This window comes from Colletotrichum godetiae, assembly GCF_030913485.1.
Source record: "Colletotrichum godetiae strain CBS 193.32 chromosome Unknown BDP55scaffold_66, whole genome shotgun sequence".
Classification (NCBI taxonomy): domain Eukaryota; kingdom Fungi; phylum Ascomycota; class Sordariomycetes; order Glomerellales; family Glomerellaceae; genus Colletotrichum; species Colletotrichum godetiae.
In genome coordinates this window covers 136,929-152,575 of record NW_026851314.1, presented here as the reverse complement: position 1 = coordinate 152,575, position 15,647 = coordinate 136,929, and the positions used below count along the sequence as shown (strand labels likewise).

The following is a 15,647-nucleotide window of genomic DNA, read 5'->3' as shown; positions in this document are numbered from 1 at the left end:
CAACGATCTGGTCTTCTCTGAGTGACCCCTTCTCTATAACACCGTAACGCCTTAGCTATGCAGAACGACCTTGTGTCAAGGAGACGGTCCATTATGTGAGATCCATGCTTGAGGATGCTTGCGCAGGCGCAGGCGCAGCTCTTGCTTTGCCTCCACGCCGCGGCCCCATGGCACCCCTGGCTTTGGGCTTCAGCTTGCGCGCCTGCTCTTGAGCAGCTGCAGCAGCCGCCGCCTCAACTTCCAGTTCCGCCTTTGTCAGGACCTTTGGCTTCTTGATACCACTGACAGCCTCCAAAAGCTCGTCGTCGCCCCATTTGGTCTCCAACCTCGCAACCTTTTCAGCCAAATCCACCACCGGCTTCTCCTCCTCGGCCCCGTCAATAGCGGCCTTCTTCTTCTTTTCCTCGTCCTCCTCGTCGACTATGGGCGCCGGCTTCTCTCCGGGCGCGCGCATGATGAGACTCTCCTGGTAAATCTCCCAAGCGGCCTCGTTGTCCTCGTCCGTGTACTTTAACTTGCGCCAGTTTTCCATCTGAACGGAGCGGAGGCGGTCGGCCATGGTTTCGCTTTTTGCGGTGGCGCCGTCCTGGGTCGTCTTGATGGTCATATGGATCGCGCGCGCGGCGGCCGATTGGGGACCGGGACCGCCTGCTCCTACTCCACCGGGGCCGCCTGCTCCTACTCCACCGGGGCCGCCTGCTGCCGCGGCGGATTCCTTGGCTGCTGCGGCGGAGGCGTTGCGCTCTTGTTGGGCTACGGCGTCGACGTGGTGGAGTTGGGGGCGGAGGTGGACGAGGTTCGTCACGGGGGTGAGGTGGAGGTCCTCTAAAGGGGATTACTTGTCAGTAGACTGAAAAGCTGAGGGCTGGCAGGAGAGGGAAAGGGAAGAGAGACTCACTTCCTTGAAAGACGCCAATCATGTACTGAACCTCCTTATGGTCAGGACATTGACCGCCGAGCGTCTGCGTGCGGAGGACCTTGTCCTGGCGCACCGCCTCGGGCCACTCGAGGTACAAATCATCTTCCAAATCGGCATCACCGCGCCTCTTCTGCCTGGGCGGCGGCGCGCCGACGCCGAAGCCGCCAGACAGACCGTGTGTGCCGCCGTTCTTGGACTCGAGACTGGCTTTCAGCTGGCGACCCCACTTCATGCCCTTTTCCTTGTCGTAGGACTGGGTGTAGTCGAGGGGCACGTCGACCTCGACCATGCCGGAGCGGCCCTTGAGGCGCATCTCGGTCGGGGCGGTGGTGCGCGGGTCGGTGCGGTTCGGTTGCTGGAGGACCCAGAGCTTGCGGCCCTGGGGGAGGGAGGGGTTGAAGAAGACGTCGTAGGAGGCGACGACGGGGTCGGGGTCGAAGGAGTCTTCGGTTGTGGGCTCCATTGTTGCTGTTGGGGCGGTCATTGTTGTGGTGTTGGTGTTTTGTGGGATTGGGTCAGGTCAATTCGTGACTTTTGTCGCCCGAGATTTGCGGTTTGAGGTCGGGAAATTTTTGGATTGCGCCGGTGAGTCTACCTACCTTGAGGGACCCCACGGCGGGATGAACGTCAGTTCTTATCGATAAGAGTGCTGGAGCTCACCCTTGTCCGAGGTGGGGGACGACCTTCTTTCTCATAGCTTCCTCCTTGCACTACACCCTCTGTCTTCGGAGATTCACACCTTGACGACATGAAGAAGGCTCTTTTTTTGACCAATGTTTCTTCCATCATAGCATGATAACAGAGTTTGGTCAACTGAGAAAAAGGCCCCAATCCTTTGGCAGAGGAAATGGAATTTAGCCCTCATCAACTTCGCTGGATCATTGCGTATTATGCCGGAACAGAGGAGCTGTTACATCGCTTTCACATTCAGTCTGTAACGAACGCTGCAAATTGAAACTCTCCAGAATGTTGCAAGGCAAGCTCGACAATATGGGATCATCTGCCGCATGAGTAGTCTGAAGGATCTCTCTAGTTTCTCTCCGGCATGATACCTTGTGCTTCCAGTAGTGAATGTACAAGGCAGCACGTCAGTCGCATTGGCTATGAGAAAAAGCTTCATAATCGTATCCTCCGTTGCATTGGCTTGTGACTTCATGGCAAGCACACCCTTGCTTTGCTGTCGAAAGTGTTGCGCTCATCTGCTGTGGCGAGGTTGGGTTGGAGCGACTGGACATAACGTGCCGGCCTTATGAGAGAAATGCAGTTCATGCAGGCTACCTTCAACGGATTGAGCCCTACAAACGAATCAATGGGTGCAATTCTTAGTTTTAGTCGACGGGTAGCTCACGATCCTTGGACAACTGGCAACGCTATGTTGCCGTCTAAGCTGGTTCAGGCTAACATCGAAGTAGCGCTGATGAGAGACACTAGCAACCACGTGAAGACTTACACGCAAACCCAGCTTCATTCTTGGTCATCTACCTTAAGACGCGAGCACAGCCCTTAGGTTGAAAGCTTCAGAAAAGTGACCAGAGATCATTATGATCTTACATGAAAGCCATCGATAGCCCCAAATGGCGGCCGAAGTCCCCAACTCACTGAACTGGGTGTCTTTCGTGACGGGCATTCTCTCCTTCGCCCTCACAACTCTCAACTTGATAGCCCTTTACGGCAATTTTGTCGCGACTATCAAATCGGCACCCAATGAAATACGAGATTCACTAGGAAACCTTCGACAACAACTCTGCGAAGAGAGACAGGCTCTCCGGCACCAGTCACGAGAAATCCGCACAAAGACGAAGTTGCGCCAGCGCCTCCACAACCTGACTGACAGACACGCCAGCCACGAAGCCCGCAGCGCACTCTCCTACGCGGAACAGACGCTGCCGCTTCACTATCTCACCCTCCGCGACCTCTGGCGCACCTTCAAAGAGCTCGAGCGGCCGTTCCTCATCGCGAGCGGATACCGCGCTGAGGCGATCCATAACGGGGCGTCGTGGGGCGAGGCGGATCTCGACGAGAAGGTCCGAGCCGATTTCGAGAAGCATGGGGAGCAAGGGAGTTTTGCGGACTGGAGTGCGATTTACAAGTGTGATTTTGCGCATCGGTTTATTTGGTGGCAGATCAAGGATGATGTGAAGAAGCTTGGGGACGAGGTGATGCGGATTATGGCGAGGAGGACGGAGAGGGAGGTTACTTATACCCGTATGATGGTGAAGCAGATTTTTCAGGGTGACGGGCCGGCGCAAATTGTTGACGTGCGTCCTCCAAGACGGCCTCCTGGAGGAGGTGGTGGTGGCGGTGGAGGGGCCAGGAGGCGTATGAGCTGGGGAACTGGGCCTGTGAGGCGGAGTCCGATCCCGATGAGACGAAGTCCGGCGCCGGTTAGGAGAATTCCCGTCCCTGTTCCTGTGAGGACGCCACATCACGAACGATACAAGAAACATGACGAGAGAAGCTCGAGTTCTTCCTCCTCCTCCAGCATAAGTAGCGGCAGGGACAACGAGACGACGAGACGGGGCATGGATGTGCCGAGACGAGGTAGTCCGGTGTTCAGCGAGCATAGACACAGTCACCCAAAGAGCGACGCCGCCACTGTTGGGAAGCATCAGCATCGTCCTGATCATCAGTCACAGACGGGAAGCAATCGATGGGAGCAGTTCCGCGGCAGACCTACGCGGCAGTATGATATCCGGGAGTACTTTGAGGGTCGGGGACGGGATCATTCGAGGATCATTGAGGTTATTGCTGAGAGCGAGGTCGACTATTTTTCACCTCGATCGCGGCACAAGAATGACGGCAAATGAAGCAATCTTTTCATACTTCATAGATTGAAGACTTAAATAAATTGGAGTCTCCAAAAGAGTGAGATTGATAGGGTGTTCTTGTTGTTCGGTATAATATTTGGCAGAGGAGCCGTAGCATAACACCTCAACAGATTTATTAACATTTGATTTCCAATTCAATATAGAATATGTCCCAAATCATCGCAGAAAACAAGTTGTCTCAACTTTCATCTATCCTTCTATACCTTTCCAGATGAACATGATGCGGCAGATGTATTAATACGCCTCATGCGTAACTCTCCCCATGTCTCATCAATTTATCACTGTCGCCAAGATCCCTTTAGCATCCATCGCGGCAATACAACTCTCTGATAACACTCCGAACTAGCCGCCTCGGTTTCATCCTTTTCAGAGCTCGTTGTCTGCTTGCTGGCTGATTGGGGGTTTGAGCCGGAGTCTTCGTTTACCAACAAGCTCTTCCGAATGTCTTCTGCCCGGACTAAAAGTCTGGGTTTTCTTTCCGAGGGCATGGCTCGGTGTTTGTGTAACCGAATTCACTGCACAAGTTCGTAAGAGGTCATTGTTGTAAAATCAACCACATCGGCTGGAAGCTGACTTCTTGATCTGAGATACGCCCTTTTTGCGGAATCGAACGTCTTCCAGTCGCGGGACTGGTCCCTTGGCACATGGATACGCCTTCGGCTGCAATTATCGCAATGCTTCGACATGGCCAGGTAAACGCCTGATGAGACTTCAAACAGGGGCTCCTCGTCTAATCGAGCAGCTGAGGAATCCCTACACTCCCCGCAGACTATGGGAATAGTCTCAGAATCGCCTTTTGAGATATCCACGTGCCTCCAGAAGTCTTCACAAAGTTGGATTCCGAGCCTTCCCAGCTTGCTATTCTTGGAGCGCTTGGCGAATGACCTCGGGCCGTTTATCAGCTGTTCCAAGGGGTCACAGATATTGAGCCCAGCCCAAGCATAGGGTTGAACTTCACAACCTGAAGGCAGCCTCATAGCTAGCTCGCTCGGTGGCAGTGTCCGAAACATGAGGGCGGCGGACTCTTCGAGAATAGTCAAGAGGAGTTGTTATCGATCTCTCTCAAAGTCGTTGGTGGGTTGCCTTGGTAACTGTGCAAACTTTAGCCAGACATCATACGTTCCCCTTAGAACCCAAAACGCGACGTGGGTTGAAGGTAATTCTTCATGCTCTCCGATATTTCGCTCGGCTTCAAGTCTCCGCTGGAAGTGGAACCGTTCTCGTGTATGCTCTCTGATACGTCTTTCGAGGAACTGTGATTGGCCAGCATATATACCAGCAGTGCTACTTTGGTTGCAGATGACATGAAGGTATACTGCCCAAGGACAAGAGCCATCGGTTGGATATTCGTAATTTCTCATCTGAAGTAGAGATTCCAGGTCGAGCCTGTCACCTTGCAGCAGGGTAAGGATTTCAGGGTTGATGGCTTCCAGTAACTTGGACCGAAGGCGGCCAGAGCCTCCCGAGTCTCGGACAAAAATGTCTCCTCTTCGAGATTCCTTCAAGTGCTGGAACTTTGAAGGCTCCTGAAGGCCATGGATAATGTTGTCGAGAATTCGTAAGTAGCTGGGTAGTTTGCTCGGAGTGACTGCACATGACTTCCATCAAAGATTAGACATCTAGATAAATCACGCGATTGCGGTGACTATATCAACTTACTGACACCACGTCATGGGTCCTTTGCGTCCACTTTCGTGGAGGGCGGTGATCCACAGCGTTCTTGGACAAGGTGCTACTGTATCTATCCACCCAAACGCGAAAGCAATGGTATCCCATGTGTCGAATGAGTGGCCGCTTGAAAACAGAAAGTACCGTAATCCAACATGTCCATGGGCGCCAGAGTCGTTTTGGCAGGGCGGCGAGCCCACGTTGCAGCATGCCGGGCTATTGCAGTCCTCACACACTCAATATCTGGATAAGACACCGTAAGGATACAGAGCTAAGGCCCAAGGTGGGTTTAAGACTACCAATTGGATAAGATGAGACCGGATCTTGACTATTAAGCCACAGTTCTCAACTTAATTTCTCTCCAAAAGTTTCCGTGAGTTGCCCGTAACTTCCAAGTCTACTTGAGCTATCAATACAAGTTGCAGCTTGAAGGAGATAGAAAAAGCCGAAAACAGAGAGTATTTTGTAGACATCTTTGTCCTACGAGAGTTAACAAACTTGGTCTTGAGAACTGAATGACAGGGAGACTTGTCTCAACGCCGAGATCTAAGGAGGAGGACCGCGCTGTCTCCATCGCGACAAAGAAGCTCTGCCCTTACCCTGACATGCAGAGATGAATGTCTTTGTGCCGTTTTGAGTCGAATGCCCAGGGGCAATGGTGAACCTAGTTTGCTTTGTGTGAACCATGCGCAAGATGAGACGGGACCTTGGATTTCGAGAGTTCTTTATAGATAGAAATCAATGACAACAATACTTTCGACAGCGAAGATTCCGAACGTCGGTCAACCACCAGTCACAGAAATAGCATCAGGGAGGGTCTGGTGTATTGTGTCGCCTCAATGCTACGAGTTTGATTGGGACTGGATGGATCCCGGTGCTCCTCTGAGAACGATTCGGTATAGAGGAGCATCTATATCCCTACTTTGTTTTCGGGCATTTGAGTACTGGCTACTGACTGTAGTAGAAGTATCATCAAAGGTCTATCATCATCCCGGCTCTATTCCTGTCCTCATCAGCAATCAAGGCTTGTCTTGAAACTTTCCCAATGCCTCATTACCAGCAGTAGTACTGCCAATGTCCCCACTATCAACAGACTTGACACCCGAATGCGCATTATCCGGCTCCCCAATCACCCCCTCCTTGACAGCCTCCCTCGCCTTCTTCTTCTCCTCCCACTTGAAAGCAAAATGAATACCAACAAAAATGACGGCCGAAACCAGCGCGAAAGCAAGATACAGTTTCGCGCCGATTCGCCAGTGCGGCGCCTCGGATGCCGGGAACGCGGCAATGGGGATGAAGGCGCTCATGATGTAGGCGAGGACGGTTCCGCTGGCGAAGAGGACGGTGCGCACCTCTGGCTCGGCTTGGAGGTGGGCGGAGGCCCAGGAGCATAGCAGCATCGTGGAGACACTGAGGAGAGTTAGAGTGGTATTCTGAGGGTTTTTGATCCAGGTTTTACGCACGCTCCGATGTAGTTCATGTACCAGCCGGCCATGTAGGCTTGTTGGTTATTAGGTCGTATGATGAGGATGATTTGCGAAGTGATGTTGATGACCTGCATGATGTTAGCCAATTGAAGCAAGATTTACATATACGAGTCTACTTTACCGAGTGAAGAAGCAGAAATGGTAGTCTGACGCCAAAGTAGTCGCTAAGGCCGCTGAACAATAGCTCTGCAACAAGTTGGACGGCTTGGCCAATGATTGGCAAGTAGTTGAGCATGGCAACAGAGCTACAGAAACAGTCAGCGCGCCATCATATCTCAACTAGAAAGGCGTATACTTACTATTTGACTGATCCGTCTGCGTTCTTCAGCGACTTGAGCCACAAGTTAAAGTAGCTAGCCGGCGTAAAGTTCCCACCAATGGGCCAAGCGACTATAGCACTTTATGTCAGAAGACATGCTCAACACTCTCAAGAGAACATTGCTACTCACTAGCAAAGGCCCAAAGTTGCCAGAAGCTGAAGCATCGCAGGAACGACTTGATTGTGATGCCAATTTGAGGCTTACGACCAACCCTGCGAGCACGGGCTAGAGCAATCTCGATGTGTTTCGGCTTCAAGTAGAACTTTGAGAGGGGGTTCGGGCGTTCGGGCTTTCGTACCATCAGCATATGCTCCTTCAAAAGGTCACTGGGGGACAAATAGGGCATCATGTTGAACTCACGTAGCCCGGGAGAATGAAAAACGCAGCCAGAGCTACGGCTATGGTGCAGACTCCCTGGTAAAGGTCATGTCAGTAAGCCCAAGCACTAGCCTCAAGCTCTCAGACAAAAGCTTACGTTGATGATAAAAGCCCAGCGCCAACCAGAACGTCCATGCAGACCCTCGAAGTTTGTTGAGAGTGCCCCTTGCATCGCACCAGAGAGCATTGCCCCGGCCGGCTGAGCAATGTTGTACAGACTCATGCGGAGGGCAACCTCGTGGGGCATGTACCACTGACTGATGAGGGTAAAGTAGCCGGGCCAAGCAGTGCCTTCAAAGAAACCAATGAGGAAACGGAGGCCGTAGACCTAGTTCAAAGTAAGCGACACCGGCCAAATTGCGGTGCAATGGGCTGGGGGTGAACTACCTGCTTCGAGCTGGTGACGAGTGAGAGGCAGCATGTAAGGATGCCCCAGATGAGCTGTTGGGTTAGTTAGTGTGTTGTTGCTTGAGAAGGTCTCTGAATAGACTTACTTCGCAGGCCGGCAGCCATTTCGAGGGGCCAAAGTGGGAGATGATGATACACGAGGGGTACAACATAATCATGTAACCGATACTGCATGGCACAACAATGTGAGAACGCCTCTTGATGCCCAGTCGGATGCATGGACTGACTTGAAGAATGTCGTAAAGTAGTTGAGCTCGTTCCCCAAGAGATTGAGGTCCTCCTTCATCCCTGAGACGTACGCATTGCTCTAGAAAACGCCACGTCAGTGGCTGGAGTTGCCAGATTGCACACGGATTGGGTTCATACGATATTTGTCTGGTCAATGTATCTATGATGAGGTGTTAGCTTCCGATCTGTCCAGCGGAAGCTCAGTCTATACTCACTTGAACATGTAACCCAAGAACCCGATTGTCAAAAAGAACAAGTCCAGACGCCAAAGCTGTACACTGGTTCAGTTACTGCACTGATTATACAGAGCATGTCGGGAACCTACGAAAGCTCTCTCCTCCTTGGGATCGATATCGTCCTTTGAATTGCTCGCGACAGGGGTAAGAATATCTTCAGATCCAGATTCATTGTCTCCTTGCTGAACCGGGGGCACTTCAGCCGCAACCGGGATAGGGATTTGCTCTGGCGCTCCCATCTTGGTTCTGTTGCAGTTGAACGACAAGCTGAGAAAACTCAACGTCTTTGGAAGCAGGGACTACGCTTGTGGATTCCACTTGGCGTGGAATGTAAACCTCGACGATCAATCGAGGGCATACTTATAAGATCCAACAAGCCAATGGCTACGCCAAAGGCCGCGAATCCTTCATGATGGTATCAAACTCAGAGGCAAAGACGTGCTCTGCATGGTGATGTGCGCTGGTGGAGCATCCCGACGACCTCGGACTGGGGGGGTTGACTACGATTCACGTTGCATGCTATCCGTAAAGGGTCCGAAAATGCTACCTCAGATGTGCATTGTATAGGATGAAGCTCATCAGAAAGCCATTCGTGATTCTCAGTCGGAGACTGTCCGTCAGTCATACTAGCGCCGGCTATATGTGCCGAAAACCAGAGGGGCGTTGCCAGCAATTTTGCGACATTGACAGGGGAGAAGACGTGATGCGCCCGACGCACACCACGGCCAGATAAGCACCAGCGACTCTCCACATATGCCTCGTCGCCGGCTTCTGTGATCATTGGACGTGTGTTTCCCCTGTCGCAATGCCGCCGCGACATATGATCCCTTGAGGCTTCCTGCATGGCCGTGTCGGCGAGAGCCCGACGCTCAGCACCTGCCCATGCGCAAGCATGCAAGTGTCGAGCTTGCAGGCTCTTCCGTCGGCAAAAAAGGTTCATGCACATCCCCAATTGGAAGAGATTTCGTTCTCCGAGCCTTGGTTATCATCAGGTAGGCGGGCAGGGTCCGTACGCAGAGGTGTAAAGTCTGAAGCCTGACAGCTCGCCATTGCTCAAGATTAAGCCTCCCCGGCGGGGATCGAGTCTTGTGTTGAGTTCAGGTGACTCGCCTTTTGAGCATACTTTTACGTTTTCAGACATGCGCATTCTTGACATCATGTAGATGATGCTGCTGCGTTGATGTGGACTTTCACCGAGCATGGCACTAGGAAAGAAAAAATGCTGTTCGTATCTTCATGAGAAGTAGGAGTCCTGAGTAGAAGGCGGCGAGGATTGGGCTTTGCCTTCCTCGATCCAACACTCGAAAAAGAGGGGCCCAGCTTCAACGGAGCGAAGTGGTGTGGTCGAGGCGCCTCCGATATGTACGCCTGGCACCGGGTTCATCTTTGAGGCGGGCTGAAGCGCGGGTTCAGAAGGAATCCAAGGCTGAGGGTGCTGCATCAAAGTCAGTACAAATCAAAGGCAGCTGGCAATAAGGGATGCGATGCCTACCCCTATCGGCGCCGGCGCCTCATCTCGCAGCTCAACGGCCATTGTGAAGGTACAGCCCTCTGGTAATGGCCCCTTCATCTCGGCGGCATAAGCCAGACGTCTAAGAGCTCCTCTGTACGCCTCGTTCATATCAACCCAGTTCACCGAGCCGTCATCATCGTCTTCCTCCCGTCGCTGGAACCTCTGTCCCTGACCAAGCCTCTCCTTACCCTTGCCCGTAGCCCAGGCTGGGAAGTTGGTGACATCAAATACCCATCTCTCCACGACCGCCATGGTCTCTGCGGCATGAACCACAACACACACTTTGGAGACGGCGCCGAGAGCAATTTGATCCTGTATCGCGGCGAGGGCCGAGTTGATCCATTCGCACAGGGCTGGATGCCGGGATTGGGGAACTGGTAGGTTGTGGGCTTTGGTCATTAGAAAGGTTTGTTGTGGATAGAGGCGCCTGTAGTACAGGATTGTATGTATCGTGAGCGTGAGAAATGTTGTAAACGAAGTCAAGATGGTGTTTGCCTGCGGCCGCGGGATGGCTACGGGTGGTGCAGAAGCCGAGTCTGGCCTCGAACTAGAAGACATGGTTTCTGAGGAGGATCTCGAATGCCCTTGCTAGACAGACAAGATGTTGATGGAACGGCGAGATGAGAGCTCGGTCTCGTTCGTACGGAGCCTCCTGGATCAGTAGGGCGCAGGGGAAGACGAGAGTCGCGGTGGTGAGGAACGAAGCGCGACTGGGGGGGATACGACATTTACGCCATGTCACATGCTCCCCATACACACGTGACTCTGCACGGCCCATTCAGGCACCAGGGAGGCAGCCGACGATTGGTTGCAGTATGCGGGGCTTGTCCACTTATAGGGCTGAAGGCAGCGAGTCTCTGACGCCACTCTGCGAACCCCTCGTGGCCCCCCGTGGCTCCCCCCCCCAGCTGCGACCCAAAGCCTGGGGTTAGCTCCCTCCTGTCCCTGGGACGTTTCTACACTTCGTCAATCACTCAGCATCCGTCTGGAGAGCCCAACCCAACAGCAGTGAACGAAGCCCAACGCCGTCTAAGCCTCACTCGCAGTCTACTTAAGCGTTGAAGTTTCTTGCAGACTTCTTCTCGAATCTGCCTCTTTACAGACACACATACGTAGAACTCAGGAATCTACCCCTCATCACCACAACCCCGCCATGGCGAATCCTCTCACCTCGCAGCCTGTGCTGCAACAAATGGCAGAAGCCCTGCCTACCCATCCCAAGGGCGACACCACCTCCGACATTAGCAGTGGCTATGAGCTCCCCGCCCTCCTCACTCATGCCTGTATGGCGTCTCTCAAGTTCCGTCTTTTGGGCTTTGACGAGGAGAAGCGGATAGGTATGGCACTTGTCCTTGATAACAGTGCCTCAGACTCCCAGCTAACACCCACCGTAGAAGAAGAAGTTCAAAGCCTTGCCCCGCGTCTACCAGCATCATGGAATGCTGGCTATGGCTCTCTCCGCTTCGTCTACGCCCACAAGCAGTCGTCCATGACGTCCATCATTCGGATTAGCAAAGTCGGCGGCAAAGTCGAAATCAGTGGTCTCGCCGTTGGCCACGATGTCATCCACAGATTTGAAATCACGACAAAGGACGTTATCAACAACTCAAAGTTACCCTTGCGCATCACCCTCACCGAGGACGGCTCCGAGGATAGGAGCGACCTGGTCGAGAAGCTCAAGGAAACCTTTGTATCAGAGTCGGCCATCACCAAGCTCATCGACCAATTCAAGACTGAAATCATTCAAAAGCTCATTCCCAAATTGCAAGCCGAAGGCTACGAAGAATCGCCCGACGACAGGGACGCGGCAGAGAACGCACAGCGAGAAGGCCGCGCTCAGGCCGGTCGTCCCGGACGGCCGTTACCCGGTGATCTGCCGGATCCCGCGCGCCCATACCCAGTCAACGATCCTTTGGCTCAGCCTCCCAGACGGCCCATTCCTGCCGGAGACTTCCCGCCGCCCGGGTTCGAAGACGAGTACGAAATCAACAGGCCCCCTCGCCCGCTAGCGCTTCCCGGTCGATCACCCTACAACATCGGCCATGACGACCTCAACCCGCCTGGTCTCGGTCCCAATGACCCCCTGAGAGCATCTTTCATTGGTGGCGGCGGTCTCCCCCGACCTGGAGGCGGCGGTGGAATGCACCCCACCTTCGATGACCCCCTTTTCGGAGGGCCGGGTGCGCAAGGAGGCGGCGGCTACGATCCCCAAGCGCCACCGGGTGCTAGATGGGACCCCCTTGGTCCGGGTGGTATGCCCAGACACGGCGGTGGACGTGGAAACCCCTTTGGAGGCTCGGGAGGGTTTGGAGGTGGATTTGGTGGAGGATTTGGAGGAGACATCATCTAAACGACCAACACTGTCGAGGGCATTGGTAAACCATTCAGACTGTCTCGAGTAGTTGTAATTGTATGCCCGTAATGAGATATGACAAAATGCCCAAATTTGAATCAATTCCCCTCTTCAGTACTCCTCTCATCTAGTGATCATCTTTGAATATCGTGGTTATGCCAGAGTCTATGCGAACCCCAAAGACGCCTCAGGTGCACCCAAATACGTCCACCGCAACTTGTGCACATCGTAACCTTCAACACTTACAGCCCGTTCCTCGCCCGGCACCACATCGAACCCATTCTCACTCAACTTCATCCCGCGTTCTTCCTGAATAACAAAGCCCTTGACCGGCCTCTCCGCAGAGACAATCAACGCCCCATCCCTCACCTCCACGCGCACCTTGCGGTCCGAAAAGTCGATATACTTCAACGGCTGAGGCCACGCCGTATCCTCCGCTACAGCCTCCCCATCAACAAACAGCGTCGCATGGATAACAAACGGATCATCCTCCTCCGGGAAAAACGGCACACTCGCGTCCCCAAACTTGTCCTCCACAGCCTCGACCTTACACTTCTCAACAACCTCCGTCGTCGCGTTCGCCTCGGCAACAACCTTCTTCTCAACCCTCCCTCTAACCTCCTCACCCGTCTCAATAGAGATAAACCGCACCACAAGATCTCCAGCAACGGCATCAACCTTCCCACTCGCAATCCACACCTCGTACTCCGTCCCCCGTGCCCCGAGCGTCGGATCAGCATGACACTTTGTCCACTCATCAACCCTCCTCCCGACACCGACGTCAATCCCCCTCAACGCCCTCCCAATCGCATAAAAAGCAGGCTTCCTCACAAGCCAATAATCCACAATCGCCCAGCTCACCGTCGGCCAGCAATCGTTCAGCTGCCACACCAGCGCGCCGCCACATCCTCTCTTTCCTGGTGAACCCCAATCCCGTCGCCAGGCTTTATACGCAAACGTCATGGTCTCGGCCTGCATCAGCTGCGTGAGGTACGTGAACCACGCGAGATCGTAGCGGACGCGGAAGTTCTCGACAATGTACGTCATCATCCGCCGCTCGTGGTCGTAGGCTTTGTTGCGGAAGTCGAGGGCCATGGAGCCTGGGCGCCGTTGCGCTGGGGAGGTGAGCATTTGGTTTGTGGTGGTGAGGTGAGGGTAGCCTTCCATGCCGAACTCGGAGACGAAGCGGCCTGTGAGGAGGTGGGATTCTTGATACTTGTTCATTGCGCCGTGCCAGACTGGGTTGGGTGTGTTAGTTATTCGACTTCTTGCACTATTCCAAGAACTTCCAAGGAAGGGGGGGGGGCTCACTATTCCACTGATGAATATCTCCAACCGTCGGATCAGCAGTCGGCTTCCCATCACCCCATGGACTACTCGGATGATACACCGCCCACGGGCTCTCCTCCTCCACAATCTTCGGCAACAGATACTCATACAAATACCTCGCCGGAAACCCGGACCTCAACCACGACTCCGGATCCTTATCCTCCTCAAACCGATACTCGAGCTGATACCTCTCCTGCACCTGGTAATCCTCATTATTCCCCGCCCACATGACAACACTCGGATGCCGCCTCAACCTCTTCAGATTCTGCCTCGCCTCCGCCTCGACGCTGGCCAAAAAGGTTGAATAGGCAGGATAACTCCCGCACGCGAAGCAGAAATCGTGCCATACCAGCACGCCTAGCTCGTCGCAAGCTGAGATCAGCGCCGAGGCCTCGTAGATGCCGCCGCCCCATATCCGGAGCATGTTTTGGTTCGAGGCGGCGAGCTGGGCGGCCCAGGCGCGGTATCGCGCGTCGGGGATGGCGGCGTGGAAGCTGTCTGCTGGGATCCAGCAGGAGCCGCCTGCGAAGATGTCGGTGTTGTTGATGCGGAAGTAGAAGGATTTGCCGAGGGCGTCTGCTTCTTGGATAAGTTGCACGCGGCGGAAGCCCGTTTTTTGGGTACGTGTTGATAGTGGTTGCCGTTGCTCCGAGATGTCGGACGTGTGATGGTGGAGGGTCGTGATGATTGTGTAGAGCGTCTGCGGACCGTAGTTAAGGGGCCACCACAACTTGGGTTTCTCAAGTCGGAAGTCTGCCGTGGCGACACCGTCCTCCGCAACAGCCATACGCTTCTCCAAAACGACCTCGTCGTCGAGACTAAACGCCACCACGACCTCCTCTGCGCCAGACCCCTGCGTCGTGACGATAATTTGCCCAGAAACACTCTCCAAATCCGGACTCACCTCGCTCTTCACCCACACATCATCGATCCGCGCAACATATCGCTCCAAAAACACAGGCTTCCAGATCCCCGCCGTAACGAGTATTGGGCCCCAGTCCCAGCCCCAGTGATACTGCGCCTTACGAACGGGGATCCGCCCTGCCTCTGTCTGCCGGGCAATGAACCTGTGCTCGTGGGCATGTTCCTCGACGAGCTGTCTCCCGCGGAGCAGAGCCGAGTCAAAGACAATCTCCAAGAGGTTGGGGCGGTCACCTTCTGTCTTGAGGTGTTGTGTGACGTTGACGCGGTGGGAGAGGAACATGTTGTCCGAGGTGAGGATTTTGGTGCCGTTGAGGGTGACTGTTGCAAAGGTGTCTAGGCCTTCGAAGACGAGGTCTGTAACTGGTGTGGTGCCGGGCGCTCCTGTGGTTAAACAGTCTGGCGGTGTCGGGAAGGCGAGGCGGTAGATCCAGGTTTTTTCTGCGACCCATTGGACGGCGAGTTCGTTCATGTCCAGGAAGGGGTCTGGGATTCTGTTGGTGGTTTGTTAGATTGTCTTTGGTGGTGGCTGTGAGTGTATGAAAGGGTGAAGGGGAGGGTTCACTTCTTGTTTGCCAGCAGATCGACGTGGACTTGGCTGGGGATGCTAGGCACAGGAAGCCATGCGTCCTCCGAGGCGTCATCATCTTGTTTGAATGTCCAGCCTTTACTGAGCTCATGCCTGATGAGAGCCGCCATCTTAACTGCTCAGACGCAGAGGTTTGTACTATGTGAGATGCAGTATACCCTCTCGGTGTAATGTGCCTCACCAAGAAAGAGATCACGGAGACATTATGAAACCAAAAAAATATAAACGACGTGACTTGCGCACTCTTATATATAAGACCCTCCAAAGCTACGATGTTCCCTCTTACACAGACCCGGGTGAAGACCGGAGCACTGGGGTCGACTTCCGGGGCATGACCCCCACATTTTGAGGAGCTTCAGGTCAGCCGATTGGGCTACGGCGTCAGGTTAGAGCTCGGGGTAGCACCGTCCGGAGCCGAGTGAACGACGGGCTACCGTGGGAAGTGCTGAGGAGTTGAAGTGTCCGGCTAA

The 15,647-nt window shown here is 54.0% G+C and overlaps 7 protein-coding genes across 7 annotated transcripts; 2 read left to right on the top strand and 5 right to left on the bottom strand.

Moving 5' to 3' along the window:
• Window positions 1–91: 91 nt before the first annotated feature.
• BDP55DRAFT_564073 (Sin-like protein conserved region-domain-containing protein) lies at window positions 92–1,382 on the bottom strand (the record flags this gene model as incomplete). Its single annotated transcript, XM_060570300.1, has 2 exons — window positions 92–825; window positions 899–1,382. The coding sequence occupies 2 exons, from the start codon at window positions 1,380–1,382 to the stop codon at window positions 92–94; spliced, it is 1,218 nt and encodes a 405-aa protein (XP_060423770.1).
• A 1,111-nt stretch (window positions 1,383–2,493) lies between these two features.
• Window positions 2,494–3,726, top strand: BDP55DRAFT_564060 (uncharacterized protein; the record flags this gene model as incomplete). Its single annotated transcript, XM_060570296.1, has 1 exon — window positions 2,494–3,726. The coding sequence occupies one exon, from the start codon at window positions 2,494–2,496 to the stop codon at window positions 3,724–3,726; it is 1,233 nt and encodes a 410-aa protein (XP_060423769.1).
• Window positions 3,727–4,259: 533 nt separating this feature from the next.
• Window positions 4,260–4,757, bottom strand: BDP55DRAFT_720231 (uncharacterized protein; the record flags this gene model as incomplete). Its single annotated transcript, XM_060578462.1, has 1 exon — window positions 4,260–4,757. One exon carries the CDS (start codon window positions 4,755–4,757, stop codon window positions 4,260–4,262), a length of 498 nt encoding a protein of 165 aa, XP_060423768.1.
• Window positions 4,758–6,434: 1,677 nt separating this feature from the next.
• BDP55DRAFT_733669 (major facilitator superfamily transporter) lies at window positions 6,435–8,711 on the bottom strand (the record flags this gene model as incomplete). The annotated part of the gene is made up of 13 exons (XM_060580125.1): window positions 6,435–6,825; window positions 6,879–6,970; window positions 7,024–7,147; window positions 7,202–7,292; window positions 7,352–7,511; window positions 7,583–7,636; window positions 7,698–7,928; window positions 7,988–8,041; window positions 8,095–8,176; window positions 8,236–8,315; window positions 8,375–8,396; window positions 8,458–8,507; window positions 8,562–8,711. 13 exons carry the CDS (start codon window positions 8,709–8,711, stop codon window positions 6,435–6,437), a joined length of 1,581 nt encoding a protein of 526 aa, XP_060423767.1.
• A 995-nt stretch (window positions 8,712–9,706) lies between these two features.
• On the bottom strand, window positions 9,707–10,543 carry BDP55DRAFT_733668 (HORMA domain-containing protein; the record flags this gene model as incomplete). The annotated part of the gene is made up of 2 exons (XM_060580124.1): window positions 9,707–9,907; window positions 9,965–10,543. The coding sequence occupies 2 exons, from the start codon at window positions 10,541–10,543 to the stop codon at window positions 9,707–9,709; spliced, it is 780 nt and encodes a 259-aa protein (XP_060423766.1).
• Window positions 10,544–10,862: 319 nt separating this feature from the next.
• Window positions 10,863–12,455, top strand: BDP55DRAFT_680966 (PI31 proteasome regulator N-terminal-domain-containing protein). Its single transcript, XM_060576157.1, has 2 exons — window positions 10,863–11,319; window positions 11,377–12,455. Exons 1-2 carry the CDS (start codon window positions 11,139–11,141, stop codon window positions 12,333–12,335), a joined length of 1,140 nt encoding a protein of 379 aa, XP_060423765.1. The 5' UTR covers window positions 10,863–11,138; the 3' UTR covers window positions 12,336–12,455.
• On the bottom strand, window positions 12,427–15,622 carry BDP55DRAFT_720227 (family 2 glycosyl hydrolase). Its single transcript, XM_060578461.1, has 3 exons — window positions 15,154–15,622; window positions 13,650–15,082; window positions 12,427–13,576 (listed from the first exon to the last, which is right to left on the bottom strand). The coding sequence occupies exons 1-3, from the start codon at window positions 15,285–15,287 to the stop codon at window positions 12,504–12,506; spliced, it is 2,640 nt and encodes an 879-aa protein (XP_060423764.1). The 5' UTR covers window positions 15,288–15,622; the 3' UTR covers window positions 12,427–12,503.
• Between the last annotated feature and the right edge of the window lie 25 nt (window positions 15,623–15,647).

Bases quoted from the DNA above. Each gene is read 5' to 3' on its own strand.
- BDP55DRAFT_680966 (XM_060576157.1), top strand. From the start codon at position 11,139: ATGGCGAATCCTCTCACCTCGCAGCCTGTGCTGCAACAAATGGCAGAA. The intron at 11,320-11,376 runs TAGGTATGGCAC...TAACACCCACCG, and splicing joins CTTTGACGAGGAGAAGCGGA to TAGAAGAAGAAGTTCAAAGC.
- BDP55DRAFT_720227 (XM_060578461.1), bottom strand. From the start codon at position 15,287: ATGGCGGCTCTCATCAGGCATGAGCTCAGTAAAGGCTGGACATTCAAA. The intron at 15,083-15,153 runs GTGAACCCTCCC...AACCACCAACAG, and splicing joins GATCTGCTGGCAAACAAGAA to AATCCCAGACCCCTTCCTGG. The intron at 13,577-13,649 runs GTGAGCCCCCCC...CACCCAACCCAG, and splicing joins AGATATTCATCAGTGGAATA to TCTGGCACGGCGCAATGAAC.